This window comes from Ranitomeya imitator, chromosome 6 (genome assembly GCF_032444005.1).
Source record: "Ranitomeya imitator isolate aRanImi1 chromosome 6, aRanImi1.pri, whole genome shotgun sequence".
Taxonomy (NCBI): Eukaryota; Metazoa; Chordata; class Amphibia; order Anura; family Dendrobatidae; genus Ranitomeya; species Ranitomeya imitator.
The window spans coordinates 19106501-19125206 of NC_091287.1; the positions used below are offsets into that span (position 1 = coordinate 19106501).

Sequence of the window (18706 nt, forward strand, 5' to 3'; positions counted from 1 at the left end):
TTATATTAAATCCTCAGGGGCGGGACTTAAAGTTAAACCAATAGCATTCTCCACCCCCAAGGCCAATGAGCTTCTAATTAATGCCAGTCTGTCATGGACTGTTCCTTTTAGCTTTATACTATGAAGGGCAAGCTACAACGTGGTGACGGTGCAGCTTTCTAGTCTCCAACATAAGGGCCCCATTCCTGGTCAGTTTGGCTTCATCCATCATCCCACCCCCTCGTTATCATACATTTGCGGTCACCTCCAAGTTCCCTAATCAACGTCCATCATTACAGTCACTAAAGACCCCACGTACAATGACGATATATTGGGACAACCCACCAGGAACTTTTCCAAGGGTCGCTTACAAAAATGCCAAAAACATTTGTAGGAAAAAAGAACAGCAAGAATGAGACAAAATGCCTCCGCTTCCCGGAGCGCGAGAAGCGTGAAATATCAGGTCTAATCCGTTAACAGTAAATTTAGGGTTAAACCATCATAGAACGCAACTCGTCAGGGACGAGGGGAAGTTCTCATTCTCCGCTGCTGTAAGATACAAAAAAAATTGGCACAAATAATACTTAAGAGCAGAATTATAATTCTCTTTATGCATAGTTCACATGGGGGTGAAAAATCCCCAAAATCTAAAAAAATTATTACTATCATCTACATTATAATTTCTTATAATCTGTAGTGCGTCTGTGGAGTCCGGGGGGCGGGATTAGTGTGTCTGGGGGTGGGATTAGTGCATCTGTGGAGTCCGGGGGGCGGGATTAGTGCATCTGTGGAGTCCGGGGGGCGGGATTAGTGCATCTGTGGAGTCCGGGGGGGGCGAGATTAGTGCATCTGTGGAGTCCGGGGGGCGGGATTAGTGCATCTGTGGAGTCCGGGGGGCGGGATTAGTGCATCTGAGACCGGGGGCGGGATTAGTGTGTCTGTTGAGACCAGGGGTGGGATTAGTGTCTGGGGGGCGGGATTAGTGCATCTGGAGTCCGGGGGGGATTATCATCTTCTAGTCAGGGATACATTTAAAGGGGTGTTTCCATCAGACATTCATCATATCCAAAGTTTACATTATAAAGGTTCCATAAACGGGGATCCCACATATATTGAAAACCAGTTATCCCCACCCCAGAACCATCTATGGAGGGGTTGTCCTCTACTGGGCAACTCCATCTTGCCTGCTTGGGTGCTGCAGATAAAACAAATTCTTCCTCTAGTTCTGCGCCGTTCTGGCCACATTGGCGCTGTCTCATTCAGTGGTCGCAACATTGTCACGTGACCCCTGCAGCCAATCAGAGATCACTGATCGGCCTCAGCCTTCACTAATCCCATAGAGCGAACATGTAGTGTCCAGAAGTGGACAACCCCTTTAAAGTGACCATATCAAAATCTATTTAGAAATGGGCGCTCAGCTCCTGGGCTCTCTTCATTTGCTTTTACGGGAGTCTGTGATGAAGATACCACTTTAAATGAATCCTCCATCTGAGGTGGGCGCCCAGGTTAATGGGGCACACTATGAGATTGTACCACTCCAAGGCCAGCAATAAACAGACTGGTACTCCATCAGATATTGATGCCATAGTGACAGTAGACGTCATAAATGTCAATTTTAAGAATAGACGTCCCCGACTCTTTTTTTTTTTTTTGGCACTCTGAAAAGTAAGAAACCTTAAGGCGAAGTTCACACTACGTGTTTCAGCAGCAAAACCTGATCTCTTGGCAGAAACGAAGCTGCAGAAAAAAGCGTGTTTTGCTTGGTTTTCGCTGTGGTTTTGGCACGCTAGATTTGTTACTCGTGCCTGATGATAAAGTTTAGTATTGAAAACTAAAAGTCTTATTCTATAGAATCAGGTTTTGGCTAAAAACAAAAAAACGCAGCAAAATCTGATATGAGTTTTTAGTGCATTCACCACCCATTCAAGTCAATAGGTGAAGAATGCTGAAAGAAATGGCATCCTCTATGTCCAGAAAACCAAGCAAAGCCCAAAATCCCGAGGACAAAAAACAATGTGTTCAGGAGATTTCTGAAATGTCAGGCTATAAAACGCAGCTGAAAATTAGAATAAAAAATGCCCAGTGTGAACTTAGCCTTAATATTCCATACGTGCACCATCTGTTCACAGAAAATATCAAAGTCGGCATGTAGCCCCCGCGCCGCGGGTTGTGCACCCCAAGAGTAGTACCTGCAAAGTTGAGGAACGTACTTGTATAATACTGTAAGACTCGACGTGAGATCAGACGAAGATTTTAGTCAAGACCCTATGGTAAAAGAAAAATAAAAAAAATCCCAAAATCCATTTTTCGCCCTCTTCACTTAAGACTCCAAGTACGATCTCGATTTCTCCAACCCTTCCTTCAGAAATTTCACATAGGTAGAAGTGGACACATCTTCCAACCCGTCGGCGAAACTAAACAGGCTGGAGTCCACTTCTTCTGGCTTCACGGAAGTGATATCTAGGAAATAATTGGCGTTAATGTGATGAACGACGGTTCCGTTAGGAAGACAGATCATCATCTCCACAGGAAAGTTGTATTTTTCCAGGTGTAGAGAAGCCAAAGTGGCATACGAATTGTTTTCTTTGTTGCCCTGAAGTTCCTCGAGTTCTTTCACCAGTGACCAACTACTGATGAAGCTCTCGTTGAGCAGAGCAAGAACGGGCAAACTCTCCAGGACGGTCTCCCGGAGAGTTCGCCCCGAACCTCAGCAGGACTGGTCGTCCAGTGCCCCCCAAAGTAAGACCGAGTGAACAAGTTTCTTTTCGGCCAACGCTCTATCAAACGCTTCCGTAAAAGGAAAATACGAAACCTTCTTGAAGGGGTACATGGTAACTTCAAGTTTTTTGGACACATCTTCCCAGCTTATCTCAGACTCCCAAGTTATCTCCTCAAATACAAATTCTAGAGGTTCCCCATCTGACGTCTGGCTATCTATGACATTTCCGTTTTCATCGTAGACCACCGTGGGGATGGACGGACCCAGACACTGCAACTCCATCTGGGGCAGGTAGCCGATGTCCACCTCCATGTTGCTGCTTTCACTGGCTCCATACAGCCATTCCATGTCAACGTTCAGCGTCCGGTTATTTGGGACAAACAACTTGAAGTATCTCACATGGGAAGCGTCCTTGGAGAGGACTACGTGGCCAGTGAACTGACCAGGAGAAAACCAGAATGGAAAATTTGGTGGCTCGTTAAGCTGAAACTCGGCATGGATCCGAAAGGCGATGTCATAGTAGAAGTCGCTGACTGCCCGGATACAAGCCACCGATCCTTGAGGTGCAAACCTGGTCTTGATGAAGGGACGAGGGTGAAACATGGACAGGAGTTTATGGATGAGGACTTCTTTTCCCTTCGGAGGTGGAGGATAAATTCTGTTATTGGGTAAGTAACCTGTGAAGATGTTGAGTTCGCTGGGGATGATCCACCAAAGATCACCAAGATCTACTTTATTTTTTGGTGGGAGGAAAGCCTTGAACTGCCGAGCAAAAAAAACAGTGGTGGGCACAGCTGGAGACGTCCAGTTTCTCAGCCCAGAAAGAGCACTGTTGGTGATTCCTAAGAACCCATCCTTGCTCTTAGTCATGGTCTCCATGAGCAGAGGCTGAAACTGTGCGGCAACAGTCAGCGTCTCCCCGTTGGGATCCAAGTTGTCCTCTTCTTCATAGTCAAATGCTGGAGAGATCCCAGTAAATTTTTCGGCAATAGGTCTGAACTCCTCAGGACTAATGAACATGTCCTTGTCAGCATCCAGGGAAGAGAAGAGAAGGAGACCCTCGATACCTAGAGTCCGCAGGCCGGCCTCCTGGCGTTTCACCAGCTCATTATCCCGGTACAAACGAACTCCAATCACCGAGGCCACGAGCAAAACCAGGATCATTGTCCATCGAAAGCACTTTAAGCAAAACGAAGAGCTTTTTTCTTTCTGGACTTTCTCTTTGTCCAAAGTTTCTTTGTGTGCAACATTGTTCAAGTCTGTATCTTTTTTCCTTTTGCGAAGATCAGTTGTCATATCTGAAAATAAGAAAAAACTGTAAAGACATGAAATCCTCACCGCTCACGTAACAGAATATTGGATTAATAGGTCTCATATCAAACTGGAAGAATAGTCAAGGTAATAGAGTCCCTATTCCATAACTATTATAATACTGCCCCCTATGTACAAGAATATAACTACTATAATACTGCTCCTATGTACAAGAATATAACAACTATAATACTGCCCCTATGTACAAGAATATAACTACTATAATACTGCCCCTATATACAAGAATATAACTACTATAATACTGCCCCTATATACAAGAATATAACTACTATAATACTGCCCCTATGTACAAGAATATAACTACTATAATACTGCTCCTATGTACAAGAATATAACAACTATAATACTGCTCCTATGTACAAGAATATAACTACTATAATACTGCTCCTATGTACAAGAATATAACTACTATAATACTGCTCCTATGTACAGGAATATAACTACTATAATACTGCCCCCTATGTACAAGAATATAACTACTATAATACTGCTCCTATGTACAAGAATATAACTACTATAATACTGCCCCTATGTACAAGAATATAACTACTATAATACTGCCCCTATGTACAAGAATATAACTACTATAATACTGCCCCCTATGTACAAGAATATAACTACTATAATATTGCTCCTATGTACAAGAATATAACTACTATAATACTGCTCCTATGTACAAGAATATAACTACTATAATACTGCCCCCTATGTACAAGAATATAACTACTATAATATTGCTCCTATGTACAAGAATATAACTACTATAATACTGCCCCTATGTACAAGAATATAACTACTATAATACTGCCCCCTATGTACAAGAATATAACTACTATAATATTGCTCCTATGTACAAGAATATAACTACTATAATACTGCTCCTATGTACAAGAATATAACTACTATAATACTGCTCCTATGTACAGGAATATAACTACTATAATACTGCCCCCTATGTACAAGAATATAACTACTATAATACTGCCCCCTATGTACAAGAATATAACTACTATAATACTGCTCCTATGTACAAGAATATAACTACTATAATACTGCTCCTATGTACAAGAATATAACTAGTATAATACTGCCCCCTATGTACAAGAATATAACTACTATAATACTGCTCCTATGTACAAGAATATAACTACTATAATACTGCTCCTATGTACAAGAATATAACTACTATAATACTGCCCCCTATGTACAAGAATATAACTAGTATAATACTGCCCCCTATGTACAAGAATATAACTACTATAATACTGCTCCTATGTACAAGAATATAACTACTATAATACTGCTCCTATGTACAAGAATATAACTACTATAATACTGCCCCCTATGTACAAGAATATAACTAGTATAATACTGCCCCCTATGTACAAGAATATAACTACTATAATACTGCTCCTATGTACAGGAATATAACTACTATAATACTGCCCCCTATGTACAAGAATATAACTACTATAATACTGCTCCTATGTACAAGAATATAACTACTATAATACTGCCCCCTATGTACAAGAATATAACTAGTATAATACTGCCCCCTATGTACAAGAATATAACTACTATAATACTGCTCCTATGTACAAGAATATAACTACTATAATACTGCTCCTATGTACAAGAATATAACTACTATAATACTGCCCCCTATGTACAAGAATATAACTAGTATAATACTGCCCCCTATGTACAAGAATATAACTACTATAATACTGCCCCCTATGTACAAGAATATAACTAGTATAATACTGCCCCCTATGTACAAGAATATAACTACTATAATACTGCTCCTATGTACAGGAATATAACTACTATAATACTGCCCCCTATGTACAAGAATATAACTACTATAATACTGCTCCTATGTACAGGAATATAACTACTATAATACTGCCCCCTATGTACAAGAATATAACTACTATAATACTGCCCCCTATGTACAAGAATATAACTACTATAATACTGCCCCCTATGTACAAGAATATAACTACTATAATACTGCCCCTATGTACAAGAATATAACTACTATAATACTGCTCCTATGTACAAGAATATAACTACTATAATACTGCCCCCTATGTACAAGAATATAACTACTATAATACTGCCCCCTATGTACAAGAATATAACTACTATAATACTGCCCCCTATGTACAAGAATATAACTACTATAATACTGCCCCCTATGTACAAGAATATAACTACTATAATACTGCTCCTATGTACAGGAATATAACTACTATAATACTGCCCCTATGTACAAGAATATAACTACATTGGATTAAATTCCTAATAAGGAGGATCGCCTCGTCGTTGGCTGCTGCACACACACCAATTGGCCACTTTATGAGCTAAGTATCTCCGTTTTTCCCATTTTCTAGAGCAGTAATGTAATTCCAGTTTCATACATGTCCTGTTTTCGCGTTGTAGTGTAACCTTGTCTGTTATATTTGGAGGTGAATACTCTGTTTGCACCTGTTCACACCTGCTCTCTGGTATGCTCAGTCTCTAGTTTTTTATTACACAGAACATCTAAGGGTATGTGCACACGTTGCGGATTTGACGCTGTGGATTCGCAGCAGTTTTCCATGCGGTGCAAGTACCATGTAAACCTATGGAAAACCAAACCTGCAGTGCACATTTTCCGCAGCACTTCAATTCTTTGTGCAGATTCCGTAGCGTTTTACACCTGCTCCTCAATAGGAATCCGCATAAAAAACGCTGGAAATCCGGGGTAAATCCGAGGGTAATCTGCAAGTAAAACACAGGGCATTTTACCTGCAGATTTTTCAAAAACTGGGCGGAAAAATCCGCGCAGAAATCCATGTGCACATAGCCTTATTATCTCCACGATTTGTGTAGTGACCGCCTCGGCTCTGCTACATCTGTGCAGTTTTCTATTGTTTCCTTCACTGCACAGCAAAGAATGAATTAGATTTTTGCCTCGTTTCACAAAAGTCATGAAAATCAGACTAAGTGCAGATTTAGCCTGCGGGCGTTCACCTCGATCAATGCCAATATCGGGCTCCGGGGCGGAACGGACGTCATTTATTTTCATTCCGCACGTTGCCTCTGCATTGTGCACACTTGTCAGTCGTCCTACCGTGTGCATCCTTAAAGGGATATTCCTATTATACTTTGGTCAGTGGGAATGGGGAAGCCTTAAATCCTGAAAATAAAGGGGATCTATAATTTCTTCCACCATTTCTAATTTTGCTTCGGAGGTGATGGGTGACAACCATTATCGGCTGCTATTATTTTTGCTATAGAAGTTGTCAATAGTTTCAGTGGCCTGTGAATGTGTCTTATAATGCAGATTTAGAACAAAGCGACCCCCCCCAGAGCTGCAACGGGCACAGGAGAAAATCATAAAATCATGTGACTGCTTGTGGCCCTTGCAGAGAGGGGCCCCAGCACTGCTTAGTCCTCTAACTTTTAGTAGATGACAAGAACCTGTGAAAAAATCCTCTCCTCTAAAAAGGAGAGCTCGAGTCCCGCGCTCCCGTCGTCCGAGTCCCGCGCTCCCGTCGCCCCAGTCCCGCGCTCCCGTCGCCCCAGTCCCGCGCTCCCGTCGCCCCAGTCCCGCGCTCCCGTCGCCCCAGTCCCGCGCTCACAAAAGTGCCACAAAAAGTGCACTAGGATGCGGTCCACTGTAGCCTGCTCCAACAGGAAAAAGCCCCCCAATAAACCATCAGCGTCCCGCCGAGTCAGACGGCCACAATGAGGGTCAGGGACTGCTGGCCTCTCCTGGCTGAAGCGTAGGGACACTCCATCTGCTGGAGCAGATCTAGGTGGTTCCCTCCGGAGAGAGGAGACTGGGGATATCAGGTGAGAGGAACCAGGTGCTCCCCCCCCCCCCCCCGAACTGATCAGGAGGGAACTGTGCCCCGAAAACTCCTACTGACACGTGCAGATGGCGACACATGGAGAAAAAATATGAACTAGGGGCTTTATGGTGTAATACTGAGCGGACCCTCATTCTGGGCAGGTCACATGGTCTGTGCTTGACCCCCCACTATCTCCCTGCACTGAGGTGTGGAGAACCCTAGAAACTCCATAGACCAGAAAAGTCAAACGCAACTTAATGGCGGCCAAATGTGCCCGAGTGATCCGGTCCTGCGACGTGAAAGTCTGAGAGGCAAGAAACCGACCCCCGAAGTCACGGCCTACAAAGGATCTACGGTATGTAGCTATAGTGTGTATCCATCACAGCGTGTATCTACCACAGAGTGTATCCATAGTGTGTATCCATCACAGCGTGTATCTACCACAGCGTGTATCCGTCATAGAATGCATCCATAGTATGTATCCATCGTAGCGTGTATCCACCACAGCGTGTATCCGTCATAGCGTGTATCCACCACAGCGTGTATCCATAGTATGTATCCACCACAGCGTGTATCCAGCACAGCGTGTATCCACCTCAGCGTGTATCCATAGTATGTATCCAGCACAGCGTGTATCCATAGTATATATCCACCACAGCATGTATCCATAGTATATATCCAGCACAGCGTGTATCCACCACAGCGTGTATCCGTCATAGAATGCATCCATAGTATGTATCCATCGTAGCGTGTATCCGTCATAGCGTGTATCCACCACAGCGTGTATCCATAGTATGTATCCACCACAGCGTGTATCCAGCACAGCGTGTATCCACCTCAGCGTGTATCCATAGTATATATCCACCACAGCATGTATCCATAGTATATATCCACCACAGCATGTATCCAGCACAGCGTGTATCCACCACAGCGTGTATCCGTCATAGAATGCATCCATAGTATGTATCCACCACAGCGTGCATCCACCACAGCGTGTATCCACCTCAGCGTGTATCTAGCACAGCGTTTATCCACCACAGCGTGTATACATAGTATGCATCTACCACAGCATGTATACATCATACATAGTAACATACGATAGTTATTAAGGTTGAAGGAAGACTATAAGTCCATTTAGTTCAACCCATAGCCTAACCTAACATGCCCTAACATGCTGATCCAGAGGAAGGCAAAAAAAAACTGTGGCAAATAGTAAGCTCCACTTTGGGGAAAAAAATTCCTTCCCGACTCCACATACGGCAATCAGACTAGTTCCCTGGATCAACGCCCTATCAAGGAATCTAGTGTATATACCCTGTAACATTATACTTTTCCAGAAATGTATCCAGTCCCCTCTTAAATGTAAGTAATGAATCACTCATTACAACATCACACGGCAGAGAGTTCCATAGTCTCACTGCTCTTACAGTAAAGAATCCACGTCTGTTATTATGCCTAAACCTTTTTTCCTCCAACCGCAGAGGATGCCCCCTTGTCCCTGTCTCAGATCTATGATTAAAAAGATCATCAGAAAGGTCTTTGTACTATCCCCTCATATATTTATACATTAAAATGAGATCACCCCTTAGCCTTCGTTTTTCCAAACTAAATAGCCCCAAGTGTAACAACCTATCTTGGTATTGCAGACCCCCCAGTCCTCTAATAACCTTGGTCGCTCTTCTCTGCACCCGCTCCAGTTCAGCTATGTCTTTCTTATACACCGGAGACCAGAACTGTGCACAGTATTCTAAGTGTGGTCGCACTAGTGACTTGTATAGAGGTAAAATTATGTTCTCCTCATGAGCATCTATGCCTCTTTTAATGCATCCCATTATTTTATTTGCCTTTGTAGCAGCTGCCTGACACTGGCCACTGAACATGAGTTTGTCATCCATCCATACACCCAGGTCTTTTTCATTGACGGTTTTGCCCAGAGTTTTAGAATTAAGCACATAATTATACATCTTATTACTTCTACCCAAGTGCATGACCTTATATTTATCCCCATTAAAGCTCATTTGCCATTTATCAGCCCAAGCTTCTAGTTTACATAAATCATCCTGTAATATAAAATTGTCCTCCTCTGTATTGATTACCCTGCAGAGTTTAGTGTCATCTGCAAATATTGAAATTCTGCTCTGAATGCCCCCTACAAGGTCATTAATAAATGTTAAAAAGAAGAGGGCCCAATACTGACCCCTGTGGTACCCCACTGCTAACCGCTACCCAGTCCGAGTGTGCTCCATTAATAACCACCCTTTGTTTCCTATCCCTGAGCCAGCTCTCAACCCACTTGCACATATTTTCCCCTATCCCCATTATTCTCATTTTATGTATCAACCTTTTGTGTGGCACCGTATCAAAAGCTTTTGAAAAGTCCATATACACTACGTCCACTGGGTTCCCTTGGTCCAGTCCGGAACTTACCTCTTCATAGAAACTGATCAAATTAGTCTGACATGAACGGTCCCTAGTAAACCCGTGCTGATACTGGGTCATGAGGTTATTCCTCCTCAGATACTCCAGTATAGCGTCCCTTAGAATGCCCTCCAGGATTTTACCCACAGTAGAGGTTAAGCTTACTGGCCTATAATTACCGAGTTCAGCTTTTGTCCCCTTTTTGAATATTGGCACCATATTTGCTATACGCCAGTCCTGTGGTACAGACCCTGTTATTATGGAGTCTTTAAAGATTAAAAATAATGGTCTATCAATGACTGTACATAATTCCTGCAGTACTCGAGGGTGTATCCCATCCGGGCCCGGAGATTTGTCAATTTTAGTGATTTTTAGACGCCGCCGCACTTCCTGCTGGGTTAAGCAGGTGACATTTAATGGGGAATTTTTGTTATCACTGATCATATTGTCTGCCATGGGATTTTCTTGTGTAAATACTGATGAAAAAAAGTCATTTAGCATATTGGCTTTTTCCTCATCCTCATCGACCATTTCACCCAGACATTTTTTAAGGGGGCCAACACTATCATTTTTTAGTTTCTTACTATTTATGTAGTTAAAGAATATTTTAGGATTATTCTTACTCTCTCTGGCAATGAGTCTCTCTGTCTCAATCTTTGCTGCCTTGATTTGCTTTTTACAGAATATATTTAATTTTCTGTATTTATTTAATGCCTCCTCACTACCTACTTCCTTTAATTCTCTAAATGCTTTCTTTTTGTCACTTATTGCGCCCCTTACAGCTCTATTTAGCCATATTGGTTTCCTCCTATTTCTAGTATGTTTATTCCCATACGGTATATACTGTGCACAGGTCCTATCCAGGATGCTAATAAACGTCTCCCATTTTCTTTGTGTATTTTTATGTCTCAGGATATCGTCCCAGTTAATTGCACCAAGATCATCTCTCATCTGTTGGAAATTTGCCCTCCTGAAGTTTAGTGTCCTTGTAACCCCTCTACTACACATCTTATTAAAAGATACATGAAAACTTATTATTTTGTGATCGCTATTACCCAAGTGACCCCCAACCCTTATATTTGATATGCGGTCTGGCCTGTTGGTTAATATTAGGTCTAGCAGTGCCCCCCTTCTTGTTGGGTCCTGAACCAGTTGTGAAAGGTAATTGTCTCTCATAGTTGTCAGACACCGATCACCTTTGCTGGAACTGCAGGTTTCTGTATTCAGTAATTTATTATTTTTTCCCCCTCCCCTTATCTCCACCCACAGGGACTCTACATCAAAGCGTGTATCCATACTGTGTATCCACCACGGTGTGTATCCACCACGGCGTGTATCCATACTGTGTATCCACCACGGCGTGTATCCATACCCTGTATCTACAACCCTGTATCTACCACAGTGTATCCACCACGGCGTGTATCTACCATAGTGTATCCACCACGGCATGTATGTAGAATACAGGACGGCGTTAATGATGAGGACAGAACAGCCGGTGCTACAAGTGTCCGGACTGGAGCGAATGATACAGATGATGATATAAAACCTTCAGATGATCATCAGATGAATGTGACAGAACAGGAAGCGTCCGGACCATGGACAGATCGATGGTCGGGTGTAACTACAATGGGGGCAGGGGTTACAGTCGCCCCGGGGCCCAATAGTCCCTTTATCCCCCATGATCAGACCCCTGGTATTAATGACGTGCAATGATTGGGCCCCTGGAGCTTCTGCATTGGGGCCCATGGACGTCCGATTACGTCACTGGATACCAATGTAAGGAGACCCCGACCCTCAGCGCCTGACGCTCCGACTACACAGTATTTTAGCGTCTGATAAATGCGATGATGGAAACTTTTGTGCGAAGCGACTTTATGGCGGATCGATCGTCAGCGTCCTGTGAAGGTGTGTGCGTGTTTAATAAAGTTTCATGGTTCAAATCGCATGAAAACCGCAGCGTCTGATTAACCCCCTCCGTATAGGGCGGCGCACAGAGGGCAGACAGCGGAGCGCCCCCTACAGCCCACCCTACACTGCTGCTGGTGGCAGAGCTGACCCCAGAGGTGATCGCCCCTCACGAGGAGGAGGATGAGCCGCCGCTTACCTCCCGCACTCCCGGCCAGACCGAGCCGCTGCCCGCACACAGGGCGTCACTACCACTGCCAGGGATGGGGAGACCCTAACCCTTCGCGCCGTCTCCTCGCTCCCTACCTGCTCCACCCGGCGCAGACCTTCATCTACGGGAAGAATCTCCCCGCACTGTAACGCCTCGGGTGATTGCACACTCTCCATAGCACTGGAAATAACAAGTCAGATGTTTGCATCCCCCCCATTTAGTCGCGCAGTGGTACGGTCCGGGGTTGAAGCCTGATTGCACTGTATGGGCCGGGCCCAGCGGGTTAACGCGTTCGTCGCTGGTGTAAAGTGAGCGGAGGCTGGGGAGGCGCATCCATTCTGTGTGATGAGTGGGGGGAGCTGTAGATGTTCTGTTAACTCTTTGTGTGCTGGTGGGAGAATGAATTCTATAGACAACTACACAGCAAAAGAGAGGTGATCAGTGGAGGCAGTTACAGTGTGACAGCACTATGGGAGCCCTATATGGCAGCACTATGGGAGCCCTATAAGGCAGCTCTATGGCAGCTCTAAATGGCAGCACTATGGGAGCCCTATATGTCAGCACTATGGGAGCTCTATATGGCAGCACTATGGGAGCCCTATATGTCAGCACTATGGGAGCTCTATATGGCAGCACTATGGGAGCCCTATATGGCAGCACTATGGGAGCCCTATATGGCAGCACTATGGGAGCCCTATATGGCAGCTCTATGGCAGCTCTAAATGGCAGCACTATGGGAGCCCTATATGGCAGCACTATGGGAGCTCTATATGGCAGCACTATGGGAGCCCTATATGGCAGCACTATGGGAGCCCTATATGGCAGCACTATGGGAGCCCTATATGGCAGCACTATGGGAGCTCTATATGGCAGCACTATGGGAGCCCTATATGGCAGCACTATGGGAGCCCTATATGGCAGCACTATGGGAGCCCTATATGGCAGCACTATGGCAGCTCTAAATGGCAGCACTATGGGAGCCCTATATGTCAGCACTATGGGAGCTCTATATGTCAGCACTATGGGAGCCCTATATGTCAGCACTATGGGAGCTCTATATGGCAGCACTATGGGAGCCCTATATGGCAGCACTATGGGAGCCCTATATGGCAGCACTATGGGAGCCCTATATGGCAGCTCTATGGCAGCTCTAAATGGCAGCACTATGGGAGCCCTATATGGCAGCACTATGGGAGCTCTATATGGCAGCACTATGGGAGCCCTATATGGCAGCACTATGGGAGCCCTATATGGCAGCACTATGGGAGCCCTATATGACAGCACTATGGGAGCCCTATATGGCAGCACTATGGAAGCCTTATATGGCAGCACTATGGGAGCCCTATATGGCAGCACTATGGGAGCCTTATATGGCAGCACTATGGGAGCCCTATATGGCAGCACTATGGGAGCCCTATATGGCAGCACTATGGGAGCCCTATATGGCAGCACTATGGGAGCCTTATATGGCAGCACTATGGGAGCCCTATATGGCAGCACTATAGGAGCCTTATATGGCAGCACTATGGGAGCCCTATATGGCAGCACTATGGGAGCCCTATATGGCAGCACTATGGGAGCTCTATATGGCAGCACTAAGGGCTCCCATATAGGGCTCCCAATATGGCACCACTATGGGAGCCCTATATGGCGGCACTATGGGAGCTCTATATGGCAGCACTATGGGAGCCTTATATGGCAGCACTATGGGAGCCCTATATGGCAGCACTATGGGAGCCCTATATGGCAGCACTATGTGAGCTCTATATGGCAGCACTATGGGAGCCTTATATGGCAGCACTATGGGAGCCCTATATGGCAGCACTATGGGAGCTCTATATGGCAGCACTATGGGAGCCTTATATGGCAGCACTATGGGAGCCCTATATGGCAGCACTATGGGAGCCCTATATGGCAGCACTATGGGAGCCTTATATGGCAGCACTATGGGAGCCTTATATGGCAGCACTATGGGAGCCCTATATGGCAGCACTATGGGAGCCCTATATGGCAGCACTATGGGAGCCCTATATGGCAGCACTATGGGAGCCCTATATGGCAGCACTATGGGAGCCCTATATGGCAGCACTATGGGAGCCCTATATGGCAGCACTATGGGAGCACTATATGGCAGCACTATGGGAGCCCTATATGGCAGCACTATGGGAGCCTTATATGGCAGCACTATGGGAGCCCTATATGGCAGCACTATGGGAGCCTTATATGGCAGCACTATGGGAGCTCTATATGGCAGCACTATGGGAGCTCTATATGGCAGCACTATGGGAGCCCTATATGACACCACTATGGGAGCCTTATATGGCAGCACTATGGGAGCCCTATATGGTGGAACTATGGGAGCAGAGTAATATGCCAGCACTATGGGAGCCCTATATGGCAGCACTATGGGAGCAGAGTAATATGGCAGCACTATGGGAGCCCTATATGGCAGCACTATGGGAGCCCTATATAGCAGCACTATGGGAACCCTATATGGCAGAACTATGGGAGCAGAGTAATATGGCAGCACTATGGGAGCCCTATATGGCAGCACTATGGGAGCAGCCCTATATGGCAGCACTATGGGAGCCCTATATGGCGGCACTATGGGAGCCCTATATGGCGGTACTATGGGAGCCCTATATGGCGACACTATGGGAGCCCTATATGGCAGCACTATGGGAGCAGAGTAATATGGCAGCACTATGGGAGCCCTATATGGCAGCACTATGGGAGCCCTATATGGCAGCACTATGGGAGCCCTATATGGGAGCCCTATATGGCAGCACTATGGGAGCCCTATATGGCGGCACTATGGGAGCAGAGTAATATGCCAGCACTATGGGAGCCCTATATGGCAGCACTATGGGAGCCCTATATGGCAGCACTATGGGAACCCTATATGGCAGCACTATGGGAGCCTTATATGGCAGCACTATGGGAGCCCTATATGGCAGCACTATGGGAGCCCTATATGGCAGCACTATGGGAGCCCTATATGGCAGCACTATGGGAGCCTTATATGGCAGCACTATGGGAGCCCTATATGGCAGCACTATGTGAGCCCTATATGGCAGCACTATGGGAGCCCTATATGGCAGCACTATGGGAGCCTTATATGGCAGCACTATGGGAGCCCTATATGGCAGCACTATGGGAGCCTTATATGGCAGCACTATGGGAGCTCTATATGGCAGCACTATGGGAGCTCTATATGGCAGCACTATGGGAGCCCTATATGGCACCACTATGGGAGCCTTATATGGCAGCACTATGGGAGCCCTATATGGCAGCACTATGGGAGCCCTATATGGCAGCACTATGGGAGCAGAGTAATATGGCAGCACTATGGGAGCCCTATATGGCAGCACTATGGGAGCCCTATATAGCAGCACTATGGGAACCCTATATGGCAGCACTATGGGAGCAGAGTAATATGGCAGCACTATGGGAGCCCTATATGGCAGCACTATGGGAGCCCTATATGGCAGCACTATGGGAGCCCTATATGGCGGCACTATGGGAGCCCTATATGGCAGCACTATGGGAGCCCTATATGGCGGCACTATGGGAGCCCTATATGGCGACACTATGGGAGCCCTATATGGCAGCACTATGGGAGCAGAGTAATATGGCAGCACTATGGGAGCCCTATATGGCAGCACTATGGGAGCCCTATATGGCAGCACTATGGGAGCCCTATATGGCAGCACTATGGGAGCCCTATATGGGAGCCCTATATGGCAGCACTATGGGAGCCCTATATGGCGGCACTATGGGAGCAGAGTAATATGCCAGCACTATGGGAGCCCTATATGGCAGCACTATGGGAGCAGAGTAATATGGCAGCACTATGGGAGCCCTATATGGCAGCACTATGGAAGCCCTATATAGCAGCACTATGGGAACCCTATATGGCAGCACTATGGGAGCAGAGTAACATGGCAGCACTATGGGAGCCCTATATGGCAGCACTATGGGAGCCCTATATGGCAGCACTATGGGAGCTCTATATGGCAGCACTATGGGAGCCCTATATGGCAGCTCTATGGGAGCTCTAAATGGCAGCACTATGGGAGCCCTATATGGCAGCACTATGGGAGCAGAGTAATATGGCAGCACTATGGGAGCCCTATATGGCGGCACTATGGGAGCCCTATATGGCAGCACTATGGGAGCAGAGTAATATGCCAGCTCTATGGGAGCCCTATATGGCAGCTCTAAATGGCAGCACTATGGGAGCCCTATATGGCAGCACTATGGGAGCCCTATATGGCAGCACTATGGGAGCCCTATATGGCAGTACTATGGGAGCCCTATATGGCAGCTCTATGGCAGCTCTAAATGGCAGCACTATGGGAGCCCTATATGCCAGCACTATGGGAGCCCTATATGGCAGCTCTATGGCAGCTCTAAATGGCAGCACTATGGGAGCCCTATATGGCAGCACTATGGGAGCCCTATATGGCAGCTCTATGGGAGCTCTAAATGGCAGCACTATCGGAGCCCTATATGGCAGCACTATGGGAGCCCTATATGCCAGCACTATGGGAGCCCTATATGGCAGCTCTATGGCAGCTCTAAATGGCAGCACTATGGGAGCCCTATATGGCGGCACTATGGGAGCAGAGTAATATGCCAGCACTATGGGAGCCCTATATGCCAGCACTATGGGAGCCCTATATGGCAGCACTATGGGAGCCCTATATGGCAGCACTATGGGAACCCTATATGGCAGCACTATGGGAGCCTTATATGGCAGCACTATGGGAGCCCTATATGGCAGCACTATGGGAGCCCTATATGGCAGCACTATGGGAGCCCTATATGGCAGCACTATGGGAGCCTTATATGGCAGCACTATGGGAGCCCTATATGGCAGCACTATGTGAGCCCTATATGGCAGCACTATGGGAGCCCTATATGGCAGCACTATGGGAGCCTTATATGGCAGCACTATGGGAGCCCTATATGGCAGCACTATGGGAGCCTTATATGGCAGCACTATGGGAGCTCTATATGGCAGCACTATGGGAGCTCTATATGGCAGCACTATGGGAGCCCTATATGGCACCACTATGGGAGCCTTATATGGCAGCACTATGGGAGCCCTATATGGCAGCACTATGGGAGCCCTATATGGCGGAACTATGGGAGCACAGTATTATGCCAGCACTATGGGAGCCCTATATGGCAGCACTATGGGAGCAGAGTAATATGGCAGCACTATGGGAGCCCTATATGGCAGCACTATGGGAGCCCTATATAGCAGCACTATGGGAACCCTATATGGCAGCACTATGGGAGCAGAGTAATATGGCAGCACTATGGGAGCCCTATATGGCAGCACTATGTGAGCCCTATATGGCAGCACTATGGGATCCCTATATGGCAGCACTATGGGAGCTCTATATGGCAGCACTATGGGAGCTCTATATGGCAGCACTATGGGAGCCCTATATGGCACCACTATGGGAGCCTTATATGGCACCACTATGGGAGCCTTATATGGCAGCACTATGGGAGCCCTATATGGCAGCACTATGGGAGCCCTATATGGCAGCACTATGGGAGCAGAGTAATATGGCAGCACTATGGGAGCCCTATATGGCAGCACTATGGGAGCCCTATATAGCAGCACTATGGGAACCCTATATGGCAGCACTATGGGAGCAGAGTAATATGGCAGCACTATGGGAGCCCTATATGGCAGCACTATGGGAGCCCTATATGGCAGCACTATGGGAGCCCTATATGGCGGCACTATGGGAGCCCTATATGGCAGCACTATGGGAGCCCTATATGGCGGCACTATGGGAGCCCTATATGGCGACACTATGGGAGCCCTATATGGCAGCACTATGGGAGCAGAGTAATATGGCAGCACTATGGGAGCCCTATATGGCAGCACTATGGGAGCCCTATATGGCAGCACTATGGGAGCCCTATATGGCAGCACTATGGGAGCCCTATATGGCAGCACTATGGGAGCCCTATATGGCGGCACTATGGGAGCAGAGTAATATGCCAGCACTATGGGAGCCCTATATGGCAGCACTATGGGAGCAGAGTAATATGGCAGCACTATGGGAGCCCTATATGGCAGCACTATGGAAGCCCTATATAGCAGCACTATGGGAACCCTATATGGCAGCACTATGGGAGCAGAGTAACATGGCAGCACTATGGGAGCCCTATATGGCAGCACTATGGGAGCCCTATATGGCAGCACTATGGGAGCCCTATATGGCAGCACTATGGGAGCCCTATATGGGAGCTCTATGGGAGCTCTAAATGGCA

The 18706-nt window shown here is 46.4% G+C and overlaps 1 protein-coding gene across 2 annotated transcripts; it reads right to left on the reverse strand.

Moving 5' to 3' along the window:
* Positions 1-572: 572 nt before the first annotated feature.
* On the reverse strand, positions 573-12597 carry SELENON (selenoprotein N). Of its 2 annotated transcripts, none has more exons than XM_069729270.1 (2): positions 12395-12511; positions 573-3996 (listed from the first exon to the last, which is right to left on the reverse strand). In XM_069729270.1, exon 2 carries the CDS (start codon positions 3992-3994, stop codon positions 2300-2302), a length of 1695 nt encoding a protein of 564 aa, XP_069585371.1. In that variant the 5' UTR covers positions 3995-3996; positions 12395-12511; the 3' UTR covers positions 573-2299. The 2 variants fall into 2 exon arrangements, with proteins under 2 accessions (XP_069585371.1, XP_069585372.1); XM_069729271.1 differs by having other exon boundaries at positions 1632-3996; positions 12502-12597.
* Positions 12598-18706: the final 6109 nt, after the last annotated feature.